Genomic DNA, 27,666 nt, shown 5'->3' with positions numbered 1-27,666 from the left:
CCATCTCTAGGGTTTACAGAGAATGGTCTGAAAACTGGAAGATGTCCACAAGGCAAATGTGTGGATGAAAATGCCTTGCTGATGTGAGAGGTCAAAGAAAATGGCCAGACTGGATGAATGGGAGACTGTGTGATGCTATCATGATGCCAGTATGGACCATCATCTCTGAGGACTGTGTCCAACACCTTGTTGAATTTATGCCAGGAAGAATTTAGGAAGTTCTCAATGCAAAAAAGGGGGTCCAAGCCATAATAAAGTGGACAGTGAGTGTATATTCTGTTTAATGCAGTTACTCCCCTTTTGGGTCCAAAGATCTGATTTTGATGTGGACACCATTGAGTGACCGAAGCACCAGTCTCGCAACAATCTTAGGTTTCCTCGTGGGGTCCCCTATCAGCTCATATCTCTTCAGTGTCAGAGCAGTTGCCACTTTCATCTCATTCATGGCAAAGGTCTGACCAATGCAGTTCCTAAGGGAGGAGAATGCATAAAAAGGATTAGCAATAAGTCAGAAAATATACAGTCTAATCTAGTATAAAAAAATAAAGTTTACTCTAACATTATCCATCTACTCATCGATCTATCTATATATCTATCTAGGAAAGATTTGGTGCTCAATCTATATGGAATGATCAGTAAATTGTTGACCCAGTGACACTAACAAAAAGAATAGACAAACCTTGGACCTGCAGAAAAGGGAATAAAGGCATGAGGTGACCTGGAGTTAATGCGCTCTGGCAGAAAACGCAGTGGGTCAAACACCTGTGAAGACATAAAGGAAGAAAATCAGGCATCTGTGTGTCGTCTTATTGCAATTAAACAACCAAAATTGCATTCTGGTCGTTTAATAATTGATAAAATATAATAGGAGGCTATTCACATGCATGCATACGAGGGCTGTCAATGAAGTATAGGTCCTTTTTATTTTTTCAAAAACTATATGGATTTCATTCATATGTTTTTACGTCAGACATGCTTGAACCCTCGTGCGTATGCGTGAGTTTTTCCACGCCTGTCGGTGACGTCATCCGCCTGTGAGCACTCCTTGTGGGAGGAGTCGTCCAGCCCCTCGTCGGAATTGCTTTGTCTGAGAAGTTGCTGAGAGACTGTTGCTTTGTTTGATCAAAATGTTTTCTAAATCTGTGAGGCACATCGAAGTGGACACGGTTCAAAAAATTAAGCTGGTTTTTGGTGAAAATTTTAACGGCTGATGAGAAATTTTGAGGTGATACTGTCGCTTTAAGGACTTCCCACGATGCGAGACGTCGCGCAGCGCTCTCAGGCGCCGTCGTCAGCTTGTTTCAAGCTGAAAACCTCCACATTTCAGGCTCTATTGATCCAGGACGTCGTGAGAGAACAGAGAAGTTTCAGAAGAAGTCGGTTTCAGCATTTTATCCGGATATTCCACTGTTAAAGGAGATTTTTTTAATGAAAGACATGCGGACGGGTCCGCGCATCGGGACGCAGCCGGCGCGGTGCGGCGGCACAGGAAAAACACCTCCATGTTGATAACCATTTGTAAAATCCAGGCGGCTTTTGATGGCTTTCAGTGGAGTGAGTATCTGAGAAATTGTTTAACAGTTGGGCATGTTCCAACTTGTCCTTAAGGCTTCCAACGGAGGTGTTTTTCCTGTGGCGGAGCGTCGCAGCGGCTGCGAGCCGACGCTGCAATCCGTCTGCATGTCTTGCATTAAAAAAATCTTTAACAGTGGAATATCCGGATAAAATGCTGAAACCGACTTCTTCTGAAACTTCTCTGTTCTCTCACAACGTCCTGGATCAATAGAGCCTGAAATGTGGAGGTTTTCAGCTTGAAACAGGCTGACGACGGCGCCTGGGAGTGCTGCACGACGTCTCGCTCCGTGGGAAGTCCTTAAAGCGACAGTATCACCTCAAAATCTCTCCTCAGCCGTTAAAATTTTCACCGAAAACCAGCTTAATTTTAAGAACCGTGTCCACTTCGATGTGTCTCACAGGTTTAGAAAAAATTTTGATCAAACAAAGCGCCAGTCTCTCAGCAACTTCTCAGACAAAGGAATTCCGACGAGGGGCTGGTCGACTCCTCCCACAAGGAGTGCTCACAGGCGAATGACATCACCGACAGGCGTGGAAAAACTCACGCATGCGCACGAGGGTTCAAGCATGTCTGACGTAAAAACATATGAATGAAATCCATATAGTTTTTGAAAAAAATAAAAAGGACCTATATTTTATTGACAGACCTTGTATGTAAATTAATAAATAAATAAGAAAAGTGGTGGAAAAGTGTGCAAAACAGTGAATAGTTTGATTCAAAGACTATAAACTGCACTTAACTTTTACTTCCACTAATGGGTGGGAACCCTTGGTGTTGCTGAACTCACCCCCCCCCCCCCCCGTGCCTCTTCCAGCCATCTTACATTTAATTCAATGTTGGACACATTACTCTTGGGATTTGGGTGTAACTCTGGCATGAAGACTTGAGACTGGAGACTTGAGGAATACCTGGCCTCCTGCTACCCTTTACTGGGATGCCTGAGCCCAATCCGCCTTCACAGTTTTAATTGCAGAACTCTTGCTATCCACTCCATGTACATCATAACATTCTGTCTGTTTCCTGTGCTGCATGCCTGTGCTCCACTGATTTGTGATTAAAAAAAAATATAACAATAATGACAAAAACATTAACACAACTGCACCCATCATTTCCACGTGTGGAGGTGTGGCCAGTGGGGGCTGTTAGAGACCAGTGCTCCTAGTGCTGTTAGCTGAGAGTGAGAGAAAGTAGCGTACCCTGCCGCTACCTAAATGGGTGAATTTAAGATACCATACGAAAGTATTGATGTGGATTCTGATTGTCGGGACGCGGAACTGCCAATTTATGTGATGAGACGTACAATTCGACAGAACACTGGCTGTGTGCACTGCTAGCTGTTAGCTGAGAGCGAGAGAAAGTTGCATACCGCTGCCACCGCCTAAATGGGTGAATTTAAGCTACCATACGAAAGTATTGATATGGATTCTAATACAGAATTACCGTTTCACATTTGATGGATTTTCACATTTGATGGATTACTCCGCGCCCTGACCGCTGTTGGAGCGACGCTGCCTCGGCTCGACGGTAAGCCTTGCTGACCAAATTACCTACAGATAAATAAACTGTGCAAATGATGGTATTGAATTAGAATGGGAATAACCCCCTTGTCTGATGATTTGCGGACGTTCATGCTGTTATACGGTTGCAAATAGCCATTTTAAAACTCTGCTAACGCGTCGCCGGTAAAGCTCTATTTGCAACCATATAACCAGCAGGAATGTCCGCAAACCATCAGACACAACAGGGTTATTCCCTAATTGAGCAGGCATGCATGGCAATTTGAGGCATTGCTACCGAGCTATCTGACAGTTTGTTGTAAGGTGAGAAACCACTGTATTAAAACTTAATTTTGCTAAATCAGTCATTATTACCCCATTATTTTTGGGGTATAATCACTTTATTCTAGCTGGGGAAGTCTTGCAGCTTGTACTCCAGTGCGCCTTCAAAACTAAACCAAAAAAATAAATCATGCCTTCATTACTACTACTAATAATAATTTGAATAAATATTGGGCTTACTGGGCAGAGTGGTGGCCAAGTGATTAGTGTGTTTATTTCTAGAGAAGTTGTTTCTGGTTTTAGGCAATTACTGCCCACTCACCAGGTAATGTGGATTTATTTCAGGAAGGGCATCCAGCATACAACTTGTGCCAAATCAACATGCAGATCCATATCAGATCTATTGTGGTGACCCCAAATGACAAACGGAAAAGCTGAAAAGACTTATGGCCCCCTGACACATAACATAAAGTCGGGCAAAAGAAGTAGGCACCAGCCAAAAAAACGGAAAAAAACAAAAAAACAAAAAAACGAATTGGGGAACTGTGAAAAATTCCACCTGCTGTCGGGAGGGACATGTGGTCGGACAGGTGTGAACGATACTGCAGCAACAGTTTAGTGTATGCTGATGCATGTGCATGAACACAGTGTGAGCATGTGAAACGTGTGACACCACATCGCGCTCCCAATTTAGATTAGATGCTGGACATATGTACATAAATCAACAAAAATATGGAAACACAAAATAATGCAAAACAGATTCAGAACATTATAGGAACAATGAACGTACTGTTTAAATGTAACACAATCATGTTAGTGGTCATGAATATGTTGTCACTGTAAAAACAACAAAAAAGAGTGGACAATACAAGTATGATCCCCATGTTCCTCTGTACATGACCCATGGTCATGGACATAAACAAGCTAATGGACTGACATGAATGAAGCCGTGCGCTCATATCATGGACACATCAGCTGGTGCTGTGTGTCCAGGTGTCCTGCAAGCCGCGCGCCGAAGGACACCATGTCATGTGGCCCACAACTCACATGGTGGACGTGACAGTCACATTGCCAGCTGTGTTCACATGATCACATGGATCTTTTCACATGGGGCAGCCTTCCCGATGAGGGTGCACTAATGCACTTGCTGCTGCCCGCGTTGCGAAGGCGATATGTGTTTTATTGTATTTCCACGTGAGGACAGCATGCCCATGCACCTGCCTCATGCTGGAGTGTTGTGATGTGATATCCTTCATAACATGATAGTGTTCTCCAGCTGTGACTTGCGAGTCCACAGATCTCAACAGCTGCTGCTTGCAGCCGACACGCCCACCTCTGCCGACCAACTCAGCTCAAAGAAAAAGTCTCACATTCTGTTCCTTTGTTCTGTGATTATTTATTTTCTGTATTTGTTATGTAATTATGTATGTAGCTATTACCTCCGCCAAGGAGGTTATGTTTTCGGTCGCGTTTGTTTGTTTGTCTGTTTGTCAGCAGGATAACTCAAATAGTTTTGAACAGATTTTGATGAAATTTTGTGGAGTGGTTGGAAATGACAAGAGGAACAAGTGATTAAATTTTAGTGGTGATCCGGATCGTGATCCGGATCCCGATGCTAACGCGTTAGCATGTCTATGGCATTTTCAATGTTAAAAGTTAGCATTATGCAGTTGCAGCTGTCATCATGTTCGGGTGCATTTGTTTTCAAATTGTAATATTTCTTAAATTTATTTTGTTGAAATTTTGTGGAGTGGTTGGAAATGACAAGAGGAACAAGTGATTAAATTTTAGCGGTGATCCGGATCCCGATGCTAACATGTTAGCATGTCTACGGCATTTTCAAAGTTAAAAGTTAGCATTAAGCAGTTGCAGCTGTCATCACGTTCGGGTGCATTTGTTTTCAAATTGTAATATTTCTTAAATTTATTTTTGTTTATATATTAATAATCTAATGATTATTATTTACAATTTTAGAGAAAGAGACAAAAAGAAATAGATCACTGTGTGCCAAGGAGGGAATCTCTTTAGGGTCAGTGACTCTATGGCCTTGTTTGGATAAGTGTTTCATAAATGTTAAAAAAAAATTCATATATTTGCAATTTAGTTGAATAATAAATTGAATTTTGTCTCTTATTTGTTTTTGCTCCACTCTTTCTGTCTGTTATGTGGTCTACAGTTTACATATAGCCTGGCCGGCTGACTGATAACACAGTTCACACCATGCCATGCACGCTCAGCTGTTCCAGCTGGACTTTATAGCTGTCCAGATGTGCAATGCAGTGAACAGCGATCGCTGCACCTGACAATGTTGGATCATGGTGTTGGGGGGGGAGAACGACACACTCCTCATGCTATTTGTTTTGGGGGGGCACAACTGCATGACATATGTGCTGCTTAGTAACAGCACACACTTACAAAATGTGGGGCCATTCGCACTTCCAGCTTGAATGTGGTCACCTGCTCTCTACTCTCGCGCCGGCTGCAGGAATAGCCCTGCCTTTTCTAAGTGGTCTGCGAGTGGTGTTGGATGTTCGTGGGTGGCACCTGGACTTTGGCCATCTCTGGCCAAGAGTGGGTCGAATTGCCATTCGTCCGGTATGCACCAAAATTTGGTCGCTGGTGTGAAGGCTGCCTCGTTCGTGTCATTCGGCCAAGGTTTGACATGGCCAATGATTTCCTTCAGCTCCTCTGCTGTGGCACGATATGTCCAACCTGCATTTGACATGCCGTGCAAATGCTGCAAACACAATCAGATGGCAGTGTGACCTCATCTTGCAAGCTGTTTGAATGGGTTTCCGCAGCAAGTGGCACGTGAATGTAGAGTGCATGTGCTGTGCCCGAATTGTTGTGGCGGCTGCTGTACAAGGCTTTTGAGGCAACTCTGAGTTTTCACAAGTGCCATACGATTCCTCCTTCATGCACCAGTTGGCTTCATTCGTGTAATGTGTGAATGGGCCCTTACTCTTGGGCTTTCCCAGGAATCAAATGACAAAAAAAAACCCTCTAATAATAACAGAATAAATGGCAATAATGAAAAGTAAAATGCATAAAAACCCTCAATTAAAGACCTGATAATTCATAAAAAAGGTGATACTTCCACTCTGGTGTGACTTTATGTATATATTTTTTTCATTCTTCAAGACGCATTTTTTTTTACCAGGTGTGACTTACTGTATACTCAGAAAAATAGGGTAGTTGACAAGAGAGTAACATTTACAAGCAAAAACAAAAGCAAGTACTCAATGAAATTTACTGAAAATGTCTGCATGGAAAAAAATTCAGAGCTGTTTTCAAGTAAAATATAGTCCGCATATTACTGATATCACTCAACACAGAAAAGTTATAATTTCAAATTGATGATTACCATTATACTGCCATAATTTAATTTTCTTGTCCTTTACTTACATCAGGGTTCTCCCATACAGAGGCATTCCTGTGAATCCCAAACACATTTGTTCCAATAATACAACCTAAAAAGAGAAGCATATATGTTCATGTAGAAAATATTTAATACTATTTAAGTATTTACGTGTTTAAACTAACACACAATTCATAGAAAATACTTTATTTACAACCCCAATTCCAATGAAGTTGGGACGTTGTGTAAAATGTAAAATAAAAGCAGAATACAATGATTTGCAAATCCTCTTCAACCTATATTCAATTGAATACACCACAAAGACAAGATATTTAATGTTCAAACTGATAAACTTTGTTTTTGTGCAAATATTTGCTCATTTTGAAATGGATGCCTGCAACACATTTCAAAAAAGTTGGGACAGTGGTATGTTTACTACTGTGTTACATCACTTTTCCTTCTAACAACACTCAGTAAGCATTTTGGGAACTGAGGACACTAATTGTTGAATCTTAGTAGGTGGAATTCCTTCTCATTCTTGCTTGATGTACAGCTTCAGTTGTTCAACAGTCCGGGGTCTCCGTTGTCGTATTTTGCGCTTCATAATGCACCACACATTTTCAATGGGAGATAGGTCTGGACTGCAGGCCAGTCTAGTACCCACATTCTTTTAGTACGAAGCCACGCTGTTGTAACACGTGCAGAATGTGACTTGGCATTGTCTTGCTGACATAAGCAGGGACGTCCCTGAAAAAGACGTTGCTCGGATGGCAGCATGTGTTGCACGAAAACCTGGATGTACCTTTCAGCATTGATGGTGCCATCACAAATGTGTAAGTTGCCCATGCCTTGGGCATGAACACACCCCCATACCATTACAGATGCTGGCTTTTGGCCTTTGTGCTGGTAACAATCTGGATGGTCTTTCCCTTGCATGCTAGAGTTTTAACTTGCACTTGTAGATGTAGCGATGAACTGTGTTAACTGACAGTGGTTTTCTGAAGGGTTCCTGAGCCCACACAGTAAGATCCTTTACACAATGATGTCAGTTTTTCATGCAGTGGCACCTGAGGAACCGAAGGTCGCGAGCATTCAGAGATGGTTTTTGGCCTTGCCGCTTACATGTAGAAAGTTCTCCAGATTCTCTGAATCTTTTGATTATATTATGGACTGTAGATGATGGAATCCCTAAATTCCTTGCAATTGAATGTTGAGAAACACTGTTCTTAAACTGTTGGACTATTTTTTCACGCAGTTGTTCACAAAATAGTGATCCTCACCCCAGCTTTGCTTGTGAACAGCTGAGCCTTTTGGGGATGCTCCTTTTATACCCAATCATGACACTCACAACTAGTGTCCTCAGTTCCCAAATGCTTATTGAGTGTTGTTAGAAGGAAAGGTGATGTAACACAGTGGTGAACATACCACTGTCTCATCTTTTTTGAAATGTGTTGCAGGCCTCCATTTTAAAATGAACAAATATTTGCACAAAAACAATAATCACTTTGAATATTAAATATCTTGTCTTTGTGGTGTATTCAACTCAATATAGGTTGAAGAGGATTTGAAAATCACTGTATACTGTTTTTATTTACATTTCACACAACGTCCCAACTTCATTGGAATTGGGGTTGTACACACAGTATACAAAACTTTAAAGAATACAAGAGCCGATTCACAGTATGATGTGAAGTGGCTGATGCTGAGCGACATAGCAGATTCTCAAAAATCTCTGTAAAACATCAGAGAAAACTCACTCCAAGGGTCAAAATTACCTGTCTTTAACACAGGTCTATGTAGCTTAATGTTTGGCAACATCCCATTGACTTACGATCAGATGTAGTTCAACTTTTGCTGTCGGTGGGTTGGTGCATTTGTAGTGTACTCTGCAGAGCTGTAATATAGCTTGGCAGAGCTGATCATCAACTCAAAGTTTGAGGCGTTACGTGATGTAGCATATATAACCTCAACATAACTTCGCAATAGCATCACTTGGTACTGGTGTGTTGTCGAGACAGGTTCTACATTTTTCTTCACATTTCTACATATTTTTTCATGCCCAAGTGATCCAGAAGAGGTGGTGCATCCAGCCAGGACTCAGACGTTAGACAGCAGAGGCGAACAGAGAAGTAACGCATAGTACCAGAGGTGATGTAGTGGCATTTGAAATCAACTATGCCAGCATTTAAGCTTAAATGTAGAAGATTTTAAACATGTTGAAAATGTTTCCAGGACACGATGAACATCAGCCCTGATCGACTGATGTTGACTTACCTCGCCAAGTCTGGCCGACCTTGGCACTGGTAGACATTAATGAACATTTCACTCTGTTGGCAAACGGCGGGCTAATCATCAGAGTGTGAATGCACCCTAATATATATGACATAGCTTTGATTCTCATTCATTACTTACCAAGATAAGAACTATGGCCAAAACAGCCACCCCCCCGCGGACAAAAATTCTGACAGAAAACGTGTTAAATAATTTAATATTTTGGATAATGCTGAAGTTTGTATGGAAATTATATGATGGTTATATAACTTATTATACACTGTCCAGTAAACATTAACTGAGACATCTAACCCTACTTAGGTTTAAATACAAACTAGCATGTTGCCTGTGGGGATCCATGAGCTCCAGATTGGGTAGTGTTTATAAAATAGGTAGCTGACATTTTTCAAGGGTGGTAATAAATTAAGAAAAGCTTGTACAATGAGTTAAAATGGCATGTGAGTCCAGAATGTTTTTAGAACCAAAGTCCTCAACAATTTTTAGAAGAGGAGCTTAACCATTTTATTTCCTGTTAATCATGTATTTTTTATGTTAATTTACTGTCTTAATGTATTTATAAATTGTTTAGGTTCTTGTTATTATATACACATTATTATTATCATTAGAATATTTTATTATTATTTCTGTTTGGTCATTTGATTTTTAAATGGACCACAATGGAAATAAGTGTTTTCATTTTCTTGTGTCATCCATGTACTTTTAACGTATTTACAATTATATTATGTACTTACATTGAACTTACTAAATAAAATAATGCACACACTTATGCTTTTAATATAAAGATGATTGATATAAAGACAATATAAAGATGGAATGGCAGGCTCATTCAGAATGTCATTAGCAACGTTAGCTAATATCTGTAGTTTCTCCAAAAATATTAGTCCTATCATCGTTCCATTTTGGGGACACTCATCTTTGACCCAAAATATAGAAGCATACCAAATGGTGAAGGTCAGCTGTCCCCAGTCGCACGCAAGCAGGGCTTTCTGTTTTTTCTACAGTCAGCTGCAAGCAGGTGCTTTTCATTTTTACACACACAGAGATGTGGCAAAAGGCTTCAAAAGCAATACTCTTTTCACTCATGGTAATGGCAACATGACACTTAAACAGTCCAGTCGAAGATTCAAGCTTCTCTACTATGGAAACCATCTGGACAACTGTGAGCCTACACAGAAACATGACACTTAAACTGACAAAACAAAATGAACTACAAAAACACAATAAATTATTAACACTAACAACACTGTTAAACTAACATGAACCACAATAACAACCCCCAAACCCTGAACTCCCATGGTGCAATGCAGCACCATGTCCATCATTTTACTGGTTAGCTAAAATTGCTAATTTCTACAAAAATATTAGTCCTATCAGCGTTCCGTTTTTGCAGCATTTATCCTTGACCCAAAATACATAAGCATACCAAATGGAAAATGTTAGCTCTCCACGGTTTCTGTGTGATCGAAGCCAAACATGCACACACACAAGCACACAGAGGCCATTTTGCTATGATAACATAGATACATCACCAGTGATGCCGGTAACTCGTTACTTAGTAACGCCTTACTCTAATCTAACTACTTTTTTTAGTAACAAGTAATCTAACGCCTTAATCTTTCCAAATCAGTAATCAGATTAAAGTTACTTCTCCAAGTCACTGTGCGTTACTATTATTTTTGCATTGTGGGTCGATAGCAGCATTAAACTTGGTCCGTGGGCAGGAGGTCGGGGTTCGACTGAACTGCCCACTTTAAGCGAGCTGTGAGTTTTTCATCCGCGGTTTTCTGCAACAGCTACAACTCGTCCTCACCTCTTAAAGCGCAGTGACAACAGCACACCTGCACTGAGCTTTACAAATACATTTTTTTGTATTTCTAATTCTAATGTTTTTTTCTCCTTTATTTAGAATTCTGAGGTGAGCCGCTCAGTATCTGCTCGCTAAAAACAGCTGATCCTCCATGACACGTCAACAACTAACACTTTTTTCCCACTCCAATGCACCTAAACTGTCTTTCTGAGGACCACATGATGTGAAAACGCAATAAAACTTTACCTGTAAATCTGATCATGTTTTCTGCATAAATAAATGTTGTCCATTCTTTGTGCTCAAACGCCAAAGCAGGGGCGAATCCAGATGGAACGGGGGCAGGGATGTGCCCCCCCCCCCACAACACCCCTAGATTAAAGGTCCAGTTTTGAAGCCTTTTTTTTTACTACAACTACTAATACTAATTATAATAATAATTTCGACAAGTAAAATGTTTAGAGAGAATTTAAATTTTAAATGTTAGAAAAATGTTAGAAAGAAAGAATTTAATAGTTACATTTATAAACAATGTAGGTTAGAAATTGCAAGTTTTACTGTTACAGTGCTGTCAACAGTTAAATATGAGGTCAAGAAAGAGGTCTTTATTTTACTTTTTAGAAAACAAGTATTTATTTTCATTGAAGCCAAGAAAGGGTGACTATAAAGTGAGTTTTGGCAAAACAAGTATCATTGTCATGTTGAGGTGGCAGAGGGTTGTTGTCGACGGGTGGGGAAAGTAGCTAAAAAAGTAACTAGTAATCTAAGGGCCCTGTCCCCCTGACGTTTAGGAGGATTTGCGTATGGATTGCGCACAAAATTGTCCCATATTCGCCAAACATCCGCAATATCTGTGTAACATGCCTGTATGAGTCGGTCGTCATCCGAACACGCCCGTGATCATCCGCAGAGGCACGCATGTCCGCAGCCAGGATTTTTGAGCTGTTCAAAAATCTGAATGCAGATAACATCCGCCTTACATACATGTATCAACGTTGCGTACGGCGATATTTGAGCATATACGGGGTGTACGCCAAAACGGCTGCGCTACTTGGCATTTATCAATGTGGTCGTTGGCGTACGCTGCGCTGAAAATATACACCAGGTCGAGAGGTGCCGTAAATTATACACCAAAATGAACCAGCGCTGGAATCCACATAAAAATGAAGATGATCAACATGATAAACAGTGCCATTATACAAATCAATGCATATGTTACATAAATAACACTTTCCTGATTATACTACATAATAATCAATACAAATCCTGCTTTTGCGGGATTGTTATGGAGCACGAGCCGTGGTCACAGCGCTGACTGCAAAGACAGCGCTGCTCGCCTTTTTCTCCAGACTTCGAGCCTGGAGCCAGAGCAGCACTGAGCTTAACTTCATGTGGTGTGATCGTTGTAGACTATGAAATTGATAATAACAACTGTAGTTTCGTCATTCCCTTAATTTGCCCGTGCTGCAACCAGGTTTTGTCGTCTCCATTTGGTTGTCACAATAAACTAAATACAGAAATACATTTAAAAAATAAAGAAATCTGACAGATTAGGCGTGTCTTATTAATTGAGCGAGCAAATATCCAAGAATCAAGAATTATTGACATGTGAAAAGAGAATACAGTGGTCCCTCGCTATAACGCCGTTCACCTGTCGTGGCCTTGGAGTCTTGCGGAGTATTTAGTCCAATTTTGCATGCCTTTTTTTTTTTTACAGTGTTCTGTGTTCTGCGTATTTGTTTATAAGAATCTTGTTGCCCAGAAGAGAAAAGAGCGCCAACAACTACTCATAACTGTGTTTGCCACACAGAAACAAACACCTGCTGCAGCCAGGTGTGAGTGGGAAAAGGCGCAGCGCCAGGACGCAGAGGAGCGATCTGTGACATACTGGTGAGTCACTATTAATAATTTCTTATGTGTCCGAACTCGTTCGTTAATCGTTAAAATTAATTCGTTAGTTCTAAATGCCATCATAATTATTTATAGGAAAACGTTCTATTTTTATTTCTCAAACAAATGTTTGGGCCTGAAACAGTTTGGTCTTATTTTCCTACTAAGGTTTGAACTTTGAGAGTGTTTACACACGAGAGAAAAGTGAGAAAATGTTCATGCCTGATTGAGAAAGTGTATAAACTGTGTAGTGAGGGGTTTTACAGCTTTGAAACGTCTATAATAATTGTAAAAAATAACGCTGACTACGTCGTGGTTTCGCGTATTACGGGCTATTTTTTAGAACGTAACTCCAGCGATTAATGAGGGACCACTGTAACACTTTATTGATTATATGCTACAAAACAATTGATACGACGGCCGCTTCTGACGCTCTATTGGCACGTGTCGTGATTGGTGGAGTTGTTTTTCATTGCCGTCTTCCTGGCTTTCATGTCGTAAAATGAGGGTGTGTCTGAAGCGGAGTCTGAATATTTATGGGCGTGTTTATTATAATTACGATCGTTTCCACCCGCCGCATTTATCAAGATCACGTCAGGCGTACGCCAGAAATGGGCAGGTGCGCACTGCTTGATACGTCACGGCAACTTTGGTGTATTTCAAGTTTACGCCGTAAATTTACGCCACAAGTGCGCAACATTGATACGAGGCCCAATACGTACTCACTCTGTGCGCTGTATATCTGCCGTTAACCGCTGATATCTGCAACTGACGGGGATTTGCGGCTTGGCAGCGGACTGGGACAGTGTGTAAAACAGATATATATCGTGCCCATCATGTCCACATCACAAACTAAAATATGTTGTAGTGAATGCATACAAATTGGCCACGAATAAAGTGTTTTTATTACATTTGCTTTGCGGACAATCTGTGAATGAATAACAAACACATCATGTAAACCCAAAGTACTATATGTGGCAGAAAGCGACATGCCTGCCAGTCAGTGCTGGTCCGGCTGTGTAAATCCACAAAGACGTAATAGCTGCTGCAATCCAGGACTTTAATTTAACACTAACAAAAGGAAGAGTTGCTGTTTTAGCCACGACTCACGCTGAAGTCTATTTTCTGTGACACTCTCAATAAAAAAAGAAAAAAGAAAAAACACCGTCTCACACCCCGAGCGGCTTCCCACCTCACGCTCCCCAAACTCATGAACAGTTAACCCTCGCATGACAACATGAACAACTCTGTGATCAACTTGTCCAAGTCCAGCAAATGCTCCAGAGGCTGTATTGTTGATGTGAATAGTGATGCCGAAAGGCCCGAGTGCGCTTATTTTATGATTGCAATGCAGATGCCGTGCACGCGCAACACGTGTGCAATGCATTCATAATACACCCGTAATACTGCCGTGATAATCTCAATGTGTCGGATCAGTTTCCTCACTACATGCGTTATATAACCGTGATTGTTCATGATATACTCACTATATATTATTAATATATCTGTAATTCATACTGGGACATTTGTCATTTTTGGCCATTTTTGTTGCGGACGACAACGAATGCCCGCAATTTGTATACTCAATTCATGCGCAATTAATCCTCTCCCCAGTGGGACAGGGCCCTAACTTAGTTACTTTTACAATTGAGTAATCAGTAAAGTAACTAAGTTACTTTTTCAAGGAGTAATCAGTAATTAGTAATTGGATTACTTTTTCAAAGTAACTGTGGCAACACTGTACATCACTAACCTTCAGGCACAGTCCTTCCATCAAAAAAGGTAATAGGTTTGGTAGCTTTTCTGGCCATCGTTGGGACAGGTGGGTAAAGACGAAGTGATTCTTTGATGCACATTGTGGTGTACGGAATTTTATTGAGATCCTGCCTATAAAAAGAACAAACACACCAACATTCTATGAAATATAATCAAAGCTAAAACAATAAATAGAATAACCTGCATGCTTAACATGCGCCAACCTACCACTCAAATGTGTTCTTGCCATTCAGGACCTCATTGATCTCGTCCCTGCAAATCTTCTGGTGTTCTGGGTTGCAGGCTAAACAGTAGAGGATGAAAGAGATGCCACTGGCTGTCGTGTCGTGGCCCTCAAACATGAAGGTATCAACTTCTGCTCTCATGTCTTCATCTGACAGACCTTGCTGTGTCTCATCCTGCAGTCGACACAAACACATTTTAAATAGTGAAGTGACCATTAATATTTGTTAAACTGCTATTATGATTAATGTTCCCATTTTAGTCTGGTCATTGCAGATGATCTGATATAAATCTGCATGCTGATTTTGCACACATTTCATACTGGATAGGCTTCCTCACGCAGAGATTGGGCAGAAGTGGGCTTTGAACCCTCGACTTTCTTGCTGTGAGGCAAGAGTATAGACACACATCTATCTATAAAGCAAGAAATGTCTCTGTGTGGGTATGTGGTTTACATATCTCTCTGAATGTTTGTCAGATCGACCTCATCTGTCAGATGAGGTCGATCTGTGCATCCTTTATTATGAAAATTTTGGGGATTAATTTTCAAAACCTTTATTTTGATTAACACTGTAACATTCGTACTTCCAAGATGGCATGGCTCACTGATGTTACTGGTTGCAAAGTTAAACAACATGAGATAGTTCATGTTTATTGCACTGTTTCACAATAAAACACTTAAAGCCAGCATCCCAGCAAATGCTTTTACTGTGAAAGGCATGCTGTCAGTGTTCCTTGCAACTGAGTTTAACTTGACAACACTGAGGAGACAGCTAAGGTCCATTTTTTGATAACACCAACAAATTAACTACGATTTGTACAATGTTTCAGTAAGTGCATAAGCACAATAAAATATTATATTTTCCCACAATATGTACAATGTTTCCTTAAGTACAGAAACAGAATAAAATCTTATATTTGCTGTGTTCCATTCTGGGTTTTCACATATCCCATAATCCCTTGCGTGCCAGAGAGTCGCTGCAGTCAAAACAACATAGAGAATCCATAAGATGACAATTGTAAATTAATATTATACTACAAAAATGTAATTTTTTATGCTTTTCGTCATGTTAATAAGAGACTGCATACATGATACCCTGAAAACTTGCTAAAACAATTATAACAAATAATCCGTGTCTGCTACATTTAATCTGCGTGGAATTTAATAAACGCAAACTGAATTTCAGACAGACATATATATAAATATTAGTCTGGAACAAACAGGACAAACAGTGTTGTAAAGAACAATAATCAAGACGTTAAAGAGCAAACTTCACTTTCCTCCAGAACAACATGATCAGGAAGCGACCAACCAACCAGTGATAAGGAGGCTCATTTTCCCATAATGCCTTTTGTCATCTGTAAGTTTTAATGTTCAAACCTTCAAAATTAGTGCATTAATATGAAACAAAAACATATTTGTCATATTTTCAATTGGTAAAAATGACAGAGCTGACGTTACAATCAATAAAACGGCCGGAATTCCTTTGGTTTTTAAATCAAACCATAAGTCAAACCTGCTTTGCTTTTTATGCCTTTTGCCACAGTCCAGGGTCTCCGTTGTCGTATTTTGCACTTCATAATGCACCACACATTTTCAATGGGAGACAGGTCTGGACTGCAGGTAGGCCAGTCTAGTACCCGCACTTTTTTTTACTACGAAGCCACGCTGTTGTAACATGTGCAGAATGTGGCTTGGCATTGTCTTGCTGAAATAAGCAGGGACATCCCTGAAAATGATGTTGCTTGGATGGCAGCATGTGTTGCTCCAAAAGCTGGATGTGCCTTTCAGCATTGATGGTGCCATCAGATATGTAAGTTGCCTATGCCATGGGCACTAACACAACCCCATACCATCACAAATGCTGGCTTTTGAAATTTGCACTGGTAACAGTCTGGATGGTCTTTTTCCTCTTTTGTCCAGAGGACACAACGTCCATGATTTCCAAAAATAATTTTAAATGTGGACTCATCAGACCACAGCACACTTTTCCATTTTGCGTCTGTCCATTTCAAATGAGCTCAGGCCCAGAGAAGGCGGTGGCCTTTCTGGATGTTGTTGATGTATGGCTTTCACTTTGCATGGTAGAGTTTTATCTTGCACTTGTAGATATAGCGACGAACTGTGTTAACTGACAGTGGTTTTCTGAAGTGTTCCTGAGCCCACGCGGTAAGATCCTTTACACAATGATGTCAGTTTTTAATGCAGTGCCGCCTGAGGGATCAAGGTCATGGGGATTCAATGTTGTTTTTTGGCCTTGCCGCTTACGTGTAGAAAGTTCTCCAGATTGTCTGCATCTTCTGATTATATTATGGACTGCAGATGATGGAATCCTTAAATTCCTTGCAATTGAACATTGAGAAACACTGTTCTTAAACTGTTGGACTATTTTTTCACACAGTTGTTCACAAAGTGGTGATCCTCGCCCCTTCTTTGCTGCTGAACGGCTGAGCCATTTGGGGATGCTCCTTTTATACCCAATCATGACACTCACCTGTTTCAAATTAACCTGTTCACCTGGGAATGTTCCAAACAGGTGTTCTTTGAGCATTCATCAACTTTCCTAGTCTTTTGTCGCCTCTGTCCTAGCTTTTTTTTTAAATGTGTTGCAAGCATCCATTTCAAAATAAGTAAATATTTGCACAAAAACAGAAAAGTCTATCAGTTTGAATATCTTGTCTTTGTGGTGTATTCAATCCAATATAGGTTGAAGAGGATTTGAAAATCATTGTATACTGTTTTTATTTACATTTCACACAACGTCCCAACTTCATTGGAATTGGGGTTGTATATACACACACAATACTTGGCTGATATACAACACACCTTTGCACACAGAAGGATGTCAAGAAAGTCCAGGTGTCTCTTGGCTTGTATGTGTTCCAGCTCCCTCTTTGTGTGTAATGCTTCTTTCCTCTTTTCTATGACTTCATCTTCCAAAAAAAAAAAAAAAAAAAAAACATTAAATAGCAGTCTTCAGTTTTTAAATATGGCAATGTTATTGTATAAATGTACTTGTACAAATGTTTAAATATTGGCCAGATATTGACAATACAATGAATGTTAGAAAAAGGATACCTTGTTGATTTGTTGTTTAGTTTTTTTTTTTTTTTTTACTTTTTAAGTCATGAAAATGATTTTCTCAGCATCACTCTCACATCTGCAACTGCTCACTCCAGTGTCACGGGAGGCTGGAGCCAATCCCAGCAGTCATAGGGCATGAGGTGGGGTACAGCCTGGACAGGACGCCAGTCTTTCGCAGGGCCACATACAGGCAAACAAACACTTTCACACCGATGAACAATTTAAAGTTTCCAATCCACCTGGCTTCCATGTTGTTGGATGTGGGAGGAAGCCGGAGCACCCGGAGGTAGCCCACGCAAACACCACAGGTGGGAATTGATTCCATGACCTTGTTGCTGTGAGGCAACAGTGCTAACCACTAATCCACCGTGCTACCCCAGCATCACTCTAATTTTGTTTGTTTGTCTTCAAGTAAAGGATTCAGAATCTTATAACGGTAGTATGATCAAATTTTGTCTTGCTTGAAAACCATTTAGAATTTTGACCCCATGGATTAAAATACAGAAACAATAAGGGGTAACATGCTTTATATGGTGATGTTATAGATAATGATGGGGGCTTTCCCAACCCTCAAATTACAAATTTTGTCACAGTTAGAATTGAAAAGCCCTTATTATACATAGCCGTGGGTTCCGTCTTTATTTAAGTAATGTGTATAAAATAAAATAAAAAAAATGAGCAAGAGCAAGCTGTTGTGTGGGCCGCTGAAGAGGAGGTACTGCTAGCCCACCATTCAGAGGGCGCCCTGCCTGGAGTGCGGGCTTCAGGCACGAGAGGGCGCTGCCGCCTCACAGGACAGCCGAGAGTGACAGCTGTCACTCATTAACTCCTGACAGCTGTCATCAATCATCAACTCATCAACCACTCCATATAAGCTGGAAGACATCTCCACCCCGCTGCCGAGATATCGTTTGCCTTTGGAGGTAAAACTCTCAGCCGTATTCAGTAGGTGCTACTGTGCTCGTTACTGTGTTCCTGTTTTGGAGGTGGAGGTGTCTTACCCACCATTAAGGAACTGTCGCTGCTTGTATACTCAACAAAAATATAAACGCAACACTTTTGGTTTTGCTCCCATTTTGTATGAGATGAACTCAAAGATCTAAAACTTTTTCCACATACACAATATCACCATTTCCCTCAAATATTGTTCACAAACCAGTTGAAATCTGTGATAGTGAGCACTTCTCCTTTGCTGAGATAATCCATCCCACCTAACAGGTGTGCCATACCAAGATGCTGATTAGACACCATGATTAGTGCACAGGTGTGCCTTAGACTGCCCACAATAAAAGGCCACTCTGAAAGGTGCAGTTTTGTTTTATTGGGGGGGGATACCAGTCAGTATCTGGTGTGACCACCATTTGCCTCATGCAGTGCAACACATCTCCTTCACATCATCCGTGAAGAGAACACCTCTCCAACGTGCCAAACGCCAGCGAATGTGAGCATTTGCCCACTCAAGTCGGTTACGACGACGAACTGGAGCCAGGTCGAGACCCCGATGAGGACGACGAGCATGCAGATGAGCTTCCCTGAGACGGTTTCTGACAGTTTGTGCAGAAATTCTTTGGTTATGCAAACCGATTGTTTCAGCAGCTGTCCGAGTGGCTGGTCTCAGACGATCTTGAAGATGAACATGCTGGATGTGGAGGTCCTGGGCTGGTGTGGTTACACGTGGTCTGCGGTTGTGAGGCTGGTTGGATGTACTGCCAAATTCTCTGAAACGCCTTTGGAGACGGCTTATGGTAGAGAAATGAACATTCAATACACGAGCAACAGCTCTGGTTGACATTCCTGCTGTCAGCATGCCAATTGCACGCTCCCTCAAATCTTGCAACATCTGTGGCATTGTGCTGTGTGATAAAACTGCACCTTTCAGAGTGGCCTTTTATTGTGGGCAGTCTAAGGCACACCTGTGCACTAATCATGGTGTCTAATCAGCATCTTGATATGGCACACCTGTGAGGTGGGATGGATTATCTCAGCAAAGGAGAAGTGCTCACTATCACAGATTTCGACTGGTTTGTGAACAATATTTGAGGGAAATGGTGATATTGTGTATGTGGAAAAAGTTTTAGATCTTTGAGTTCATCTCATACAAAATGGGAGCAAAACCAAAAGTGTTGCATTTATATTTTTGTTGAGTGTATTTGCTGGGTGTACACACACCCACACATAACTGTTTCTGCTTCCTGCCAGCAGTACCAGATCCGACAGCCGGAGACGGTGGCCACCTGGGGACTCGGAACTTGGCGGCTCCAGTATTCTCCGGGTTCGGTGGCAGTGGAAATCGTGTGGGATCCAGCTCTTCTCTGGACGGACGTCTTCTGTCCTCGAGCCTGCCCACACGTCACCTTAGTACATTTGACTCTGTCCAAATTCTGTATTTGTCTGTATTTCGTTGTGCACGCTTCACAACAGTAAAGTGTTGTATTTTTGGCTCATCTACTGTCCGTTCATTTACGCCCCCTGTTGTGGGTCCGTGTCATTACACTTTCACAACACAAGCAACTTTTTATTTATTTACTGTATTTATTTTTTTTACATGCATGCTCATTATTTTTCCCAGTGCATTGACTGACATTCTTCTCTGAAATGTGATGGAGCAAACCCATCATATTTGCCAATGAACCCACCAAAATAAACACTCTACCGTGAATAAAATCACCTGTAATTTTGTGATATGCTACAAAAATAAAGGTGCTTTAAAACATCTAAATCTCAATATGAATTATACTATTGTCAATTTTTCTTTTTTAAAAATTGAAGGGAACTACACCTGGAATGTTGAACTTATTAAATAATGATCCCCTACTGGTGATATTTTTAATTTTGTATTTCTGGACATCAGTCAAATAAACAGTCAATGTTCAGAACTTACTTGTGTGACTGTGTGCCACCCTGAGCGCCTTCCTGTATCTGAACCCATGTGGGCTCAGGTGGAAAATGATGTTGTTGTGGTACAGAAAGGTCCTGACCCGCAGACTAATCAGTTGACTGAGCTCATACACCGCCTTAATGTACACATTTGTTGTTCTGAAATATGCAAAAAAAAGCCATTATTAAAAATGTACTTTGTCCACTTTTACCTCAGGCAGTTGTAAGTCCAACAGCTGAAAGTGTGAATGTTGACAGCAGGGACTGACCCCTCAGTTTGACAGTTGCTGTTACAGCTGAAGGCGCACTTCAAGATGCTGTCCAGTGTCATGAGGCTCACGTGTTCAAACAACTCAAAGGACTTTTGGCTCTTTGCATAACTTTCCCATTTGTTCTGGCAAAAGTGAGAGAACACGTCACTTCACAACAGGTGGTGACAAAAACTTCCATCACACCAATTTAAAAGACAATAATTGACATACATCTTCAAATAAACTAATTTTGTATTTTTTTACCAGCATAGTTTCAGCAGAATCTGACATCAGTTTTACATATGGTTTCAACACGTCATAATGGAAACCTGGAGTCAGGAGCCTTCTGTGACTAAACCACTTCTGACCTTTAGAAATCAGCAAACCTTCACCTGTGGAGATTAAAATAAAATACACACTATATGTGGGAGACACAGACTAAATGAATAGACAAATCTGTAACAGTCCATATATTTTTCAGACTTACCAATCCAAGATTCAAGAAATGTATATCCCAAATCATCTTTGGGCTCTGTTGGGAAACATAAATTTACAATGTACTTTGGGTATAAAAATGTACAGAAAAAGAATAGACTGAAGGGAGAAACCCCCTGAAATAAACAAGAACTGAAATAGGGTGCTATAAAAGTTCCTGAGTCCCACGACAGATGCAGTTGCTGTATGATATGGAATCAAAAATATAGTCCTATTTTCTTTCAGTCTTATGTGTTCCAGTAGTTTTCTCGGACTAGCATTGTTTGGTCTGATACAAAAGCCATTAGTATCAGACCAAAGCTGTGTCATTTAATACCTGTACATACAGTGGGGCAAAAAAGTGTTTCGTCAGTCCCTGATTGTGCAAGTTCTCCTACTTACACTCAACAAAAATACAAACGCAACACTTTTGGTTTTGCTCACATTTTGTATGAGATGAACTCAATGATCTAAAACTTTTTCCACGTACACAATATCACCATTTCCCTCAAATATTGTTCACAAACCAGTCAAAATCTGTGATAGTGAGCACTTCTCCTTTGCTGAGATAATCCATCCCACCTCACAGGTGTGCCATACCAAGATGCTGATTAGACACCATGATTAGTGCACAGGTGTGCCTTAGACTGTCCACAATAAAAGGCCACTCTGAAACGTGCAGTTTTGTTTTATTGGGGGGGATACCAGTCAGTATCTGGTGTGACCACCATTTGCCTCATGCAGTGCAACACATCTCCTTTGCATAGAGTTGATCAGGTTGTCAATTGTGGCCTGTGGAATGTTGGTCCACTCCTCTTCAATGGCTGTGCGAAGTTGCTGGATATTGGCAGGAACTGGTACACGCTGTCGTATACGCCGGTCCAGAGCATCCCAAACATGCTCAATGGGTGACATGTCCGGTGAATATGCCGGCCATGCAAGAACTGGGACATTTTCAGCTTCCAAGAATTGTGTACAGATCCTTGCAACATGGGGCCGTGCATTATCCTGCTGCAACATGAGGTGATGTTCTTGGATGTATGGTACAACAATGGGCCTCAGAATCTTGTCACGGTATCTCTGTGCATTCAAAATGCCATCAATAAAATGCACCTGTGTTCTTCGTCCATAACAGACGCCTGCCCATACCATAACCCCACCGCCACCATGGGCCACTCGATCCACAATATTGACATCAGAAAACCGCTCACCCACACGACACCACACACGCTGTCTGCCATCTGCCCTGAACAGTGTGAACCGGGATTCATCCGTGAAGAGAACACCTCTCCAACGTGCCAAACCCCAGCGAATGTGAGCATCTGCCCACTCAAGTCAGTTACGACGACGAACTGGAGTCAGGTCGAGACCCCGATGAGGACGACGAGCATGCAGATGAGCTTCCTGAGACAGTGTCTGACAGTTTGTGCAGAAATTCTTTGGTGATGCAAACCGATTGTTTCAGCAGCTGTCCGAGTGGCTGGTCTCAGACGATCTTGGAGGTGAACATGCTGGATGTGGAGGTCCTGGCCTGGTGTGGTTACACGTGGTCTGCGGTTGTGAGGCTGGTTGGATGTACTGCCAAATTCTCTGAAACGCCTTTGGAGACGGCTTATGGTAGAGAAATGAACATTCAATACATGAGCAAACAGCTCTGGTTGACATTCCTGCTGTCAGCATGCCAATTGCACGCTCCCTCAATCTTGCGACATCTGTGGCATTGTGCTGTGTGATGAAACTGCACCTTTCAGAGTGGCCTTTTATTGTGGGCACTCTAAGGCACACCTGTGCACTAATCATGGTGTCTAATCAGCATCTTGATATGGCACCACCTGTGAGGTGGGATGGATTATCTCAGCAAAGGAGAAGTGCTCACTATCACAGATTTAGACTTTGTGAACAATATTTGAGGGAAATGGTGATATTGTGTATGTGGAAAAAGTTTTTTTTCTTTGAGTTCATCTCATACCAAATGGGAGCAAAACCAAAAGTGTTGCGTTTATATTTTTGTTGAGTGTAGAAAGATGAGAGAGGTATGTAATTTTCATCATAGGTACACTTCAACCATGAGAGACAAAATGAGAAAAATCACATTGTAGGATTTTTAAAGAATTTATTTGTAAATTATGGTGGAAAATAAGTATTTGGTCAATAACAAAGTTCAACTCAATACCTTGTAGCATAATCTTTGTTGGCAATGACAGAGGTCAAACGTTTCCTGTAAGTCTTCACCAGGTTTGCACACACTGTAGCTGGTATTTTGGCTCATTCCTCCATGCAGATCTCATCTAGAGCAGTGATGTTTTGAGGCTGTTGCTGGGCAACACAGACTTTCAACTCCCTCAACAAATTTTCTATGGGGTTGAGGTCTGGAGACTAGCTAGGCCACTCCAGGACCCTGAAATGCTTTTTACGGAGCCACTCCTTCATTGCCCAAGAGGTGTGTTTGGGATCACTGTCATGCTGGAAGACCCAGCCACGTTGCATCTTCAATGCTCTCTCTAATGGAAGGAGGTTTTGGCTTAAAATCTCACAATACATGGCCCCGTTCATTGTTCCCTTAACAAGGATCAGTTGTCCTGTACCCTTTGCAGAAAAAAAACAGCCCCAAAGCATGATGTTTCCACCCCCATGCTTCACAGTAGATATGGTGTTCTTGGGATGCAACTCAGCATTCTTCTTCCTCCAAACATGAGGAGTTGAGATTTTACCAAAATGTTCTATTTTGGTTTCATCTGAGCACATGATATTCTCCCAATCCTCTTCTGGATCATCCATATGCTCTCTGGCAAACTTCTGATGGGCCTGGACATGTACTGTCTTAAGCAGGGGACACGCCTGGCACTGCAGGATTTGAGTCCCTCTGCGTAGTGTGTAGCCTTTGTTACTTTGGTCCCAGCTCTCTGCAGGTCATTCATCAGGTCCCTCCGTGTAGTTCTGGAATTTTTGTTCACCGGTCTCATGATCATTTTGATCCCATGGGATGACATCTTGCGTGGAGCCCCAGATTGAGGGAGATTATCAATGGTCTTGTATGTCTTCCATTTTCTTACAATTGTTCTCACAGCTGATTTATTCACACCAACCTGCTTGACTATTGTAGATTCATTCTTCCCAGCCTGGTGCACATCTACAATTTTCTTCCTGGTGTCCTTCGACAGCTCTTTGGTCTTGGCCATGGTTGAGTTGGAGTCTGACTGTTTGGAGCTGTGGACAGGTGCCTTTTATACAGATAACAAGTTCCAACAGGTGCCATTAATACAGGTAAGAGGTGGAGGACAGAAGAGCTTCTTAAAGAAGTTACAGGTTTGTGAGAGCCAGAAATCTTGCTTGTTTGTGGGTGACCAAATACTTATTTTCCACCATAATTTACAAATAAATTCTTTAAAAATCCTACAATGTGATCCTGGATTTTTTTTTCTCATTTTATCTCTCACAGTTGAAGTGTATGATGAAAATTACAGACCTCTCTCATCTTTCTAAGTAGAACCTGCACAATCAGGGGCTCACTAAAACTTTTTTACCCCACTGTAGATGTATTATTTATTTGTTTTTGGACTTAATCTGCTCTGGATTGCCACAATGGATCTGTTACAGATTAACATTGGGATTAGTTAAACATTTGCACACAGGACACCCTTCCTGACACAACTACATTACTCCTGGTGTTTTTACAGTGTCCCAGCCAAATACTAATCATGACCTACTCTGCTTCACTTCTGAGCTCTGATGTTCACAAAACAGTACAGCTGTGAGAACACAACTAGATCTAAATACCAAAAACAAAACAAAACAAATTTTAAATGTCTTCTTGTATTCATCTTTTGAGGTCAAAGCCAAATGTCTGCAATCCACTGTAAAAACAAAAACAAACAAGTGTACCATCTTTCGCTTCCAGTACATTTAGAGGGGATTGCAATTGTAGAAATGCTGAAATTAAATTGCACCACGCACACACACCTGTTGATTGCAGTATGGTTTTTGCATAACCTGGGTGATGAATCCGAAGGGAACAAACAAAGGACCAAACCACAGCGGAATAAGCAAAGGGGTACTGCTGGGCCCAGGCCATCATCTTGAAACAAGTCTGACCCATCTCCTTGAAAACTACAAGAGGAAAAACAGACATACTTGAGAAGACTGCTTGCATATTCATATCTCTGAAATGGGCCACAGTGCACCCCTTACCTCTTTCGTGTGTCCAAAAAGCCAGTGTGCTGGTGGTCCTGGAAAAGCTCAATTTTTTGGAGCAAATTCTTTCTTTTGCAGATTAACACAGTTAATTTAAAGGTAATGGCAAAGACACAAATCAGTGCAAATAAATGATAAATGTGAACCCAGTGGACCTGAAGACTTCGGGCGGCTTCAGTTAACTCCATGCTAAGATACCGATCAGTCTGCCATAAAGGACAAAGAGTTTCAGTGGAAACTCAACAACATCTCACCTTTCTATAGGAGGAGCAAAGCCGGACTCAGCCAACTGCCAATAAGCAGCTTGTATAATAAATTAGGGTAGTCATAAATTCTGTGTGTCTCGTGGGAGGAGACAAGAAGCTGCAGATGGTTTGAGCAGAATTCACAGGATGAAGGAATGTCACCCCTGTGGGGCCGTTATTGTAGATGAATCATTTGTAAATGTGTGTGCAGAGTAACTGCATCTCAATCCATGTGCGTAATCAGATTTGTAAATGTGTAAACATTTTTGCAAATTTGTAATGAGATTGATGAGTCTCAGGATCCGGGGAGAAGATGAGTATATCGTCTAGATATATGAAGACGAATCGATGCAGGAAGTTCCACAAGACGTCATTAACCAAAGCTTGGAACGTCGTGGCGGCGTTAGTGAGACCGAACGGCATGACCAGGTACTCAAAGTGACCTAACGGGGTGTTAAATGCCGTCTTCCACTCGTCTCCTTTGCTGATCCGAACCAAGTGATACACATCCTAAGATCCAGTTTTTGTGAAGATCTGGGCTCCATGCAAGGGCGTGAACACTGAATCCAACAGGGGCAAAGGGTATCGATTGCGAACCGTGATCTCGTTTAGCCCTCTGTATTCAATGCATGGACGAAGTCCGCCGTCTTTCTTGCCCACAAAAAAGAAACCTGCACCCATCGGGGAGGTGGAGTTCCAGATCAGCCCGGCAGCTAATGAGTCCCGGATGTAGGTCTCCATTGATTCGTGCTCAGGACGTGAGAGGTTGTACAGCCTGCTGGACGGGTACTCAACGCCCGGGATCAAATCAATGGCACAATCGTACGGACGGTGCGGGGGAAGGGTGAGTGCCAGATCTTTGCTGAAGACGTCAGCAAGATCGTGTTACTCAACCGGCACCGCCGTCAGATTGGGGGGGACTTTAACCTCCTCATTAGCTATTAAACCGGGGGAAACCGAGGATCCTAAACACTCCCGATGGCAGGTTTCGCTCCACTGAGCCACAACCCCAGACAGCCAATCAATCCGGGGATTGTGTTTTACCATCCACGGAAAGCCCAATATCACGCGGGAGGTAGAAGGAGTAACAAAAAAACTCATCTCCTCCCTATGATTCCCAGACACCACCAGAAATACTGGTTGTGTCTTGTGTGTTATTAATGGGAGAAGGTGCCATCTAGTGCCCGTACCTTCAGAGGTGAAGGAAGCGCCACCAGAGGGAGCCCTACCTCCCTTGCCCATCTGCTGTCCAGCAGATTCCCTTCGGACCCCCGTGTCCACCAGTGCTGGGGCTTGAAGGGTTAAATCCCCGCTCAGGATCGTAACTGGGAGACGTGGTGAAATACATGTATGTCCCACGTGAATGTCTTGGCCCACCCTTAACCCAGTTTCTAAGGGCGGGCGTTCATTGTTACCGCTTGGGGCAGTCTCTCTGCTGATGCTCACTTGAGCCACAGATAAAGCACTCCCGGCGGGCCAGTCTCCTCTGTCTGTTAGTTTGATCTGAATTTAGCCCTGCTCGTGTCCATAGCATCATCAGCAGGGGGAGCTGTTGCCACACGGAGCGCCGAGGCTGTGGAGCGTGGGGAGGGCGGAACCTTTTCGGACCCGGAAGGGAGAGGGACAGCGCGTTCCCGGCCACGTCCTTCGTCCTCGCTCCCGACGGCGTTCTTCTAATCGACTGTCTAAACGTATGACTAAATCGATAAGTCCATCCAAATCCCGCGGTTTCCTCCTTGGCCACCAGGTGCTCCTTCAGGACCGACGACAGTCCGTTTATGAGGCGGCATGGAGCATATTCCAGCCGGACCTCGCAGCCGCGATGCGGAAGTCGACTGCATATTCAG

General features: G+C 41.9%; 1 protein-coding gene across 1 annotated transcript in view; it reads right to left on the bottom strand.

The window, feature by feature from the left end:
• Window positions 1-253: 253 nt before the first annotated feature.
• LOC117513819 (cytochrome P450 4B1-like) overlaps window positions 254-27,666 on the bottom strand; it is a 45,371-nt gene continuing 17,958 nt past the window's right edge. Inside the window, exons 3-12 of the mRNA XM_034174048.1 lie at window positions 21,397-21,441; window positions 21,174-21,301; window positions 20,928-21,052; window positions 20,663-20,817; window positions 17,524-17,630; window positions 14,682-14,872; window positions 14,452-14,585; window positions 6,760-6,824; window positions 680-762; window positions 254-470 (exon numbers count right to left, since the gene is read on the bottom strand). Of these exons, the coding sequence (XP_034029939.1) occupies window positions 290-470; window positions 680-762; window positions 6,760-6,824; window positions 14,452-14,585; window positions 14,682-14,872; window positions 17,524-17,630; window positions 20,663-20,817; window positions 20,928-21,052; window positions 21,174-21,301; window positions 21,397-21,441 (1,214 nt within the window). The 3' untranslated portion in view covers window positions 254-289. The remainder of the gene's footprint in view (window positions 471-679; window positions 763-6,759; window positions 6,825-14,451; window positions 14,586-14,681; window positions 14,873-17,523; window positions 17,631-20,662; window positions 20,818-20,927; window positions 21,053-21,173; window positions 21,302-21,396; window positions 21,442-27,666) is intronic.

This window comes from Thalassophryne amazonica, chromosome 7, assembly GCF_902500255.1.
Source record: "Thalassophryne amazonica chromosome 7, fThaAma1.1, whole genome shotgun sequence".
Classification (NCBI taxonomy): Eukaryota; Metazoa; Chordata; class Actinopteri; order Batrachoidiformes; family Batrachoididae; genus Thalassophryne; species Thalassophryne amazonica.
The sequence above is the reverse complement of the archived record's forward strand: the minus strand, read 5'-3'. Positions and strand labels throughout refer to the sequence as shown.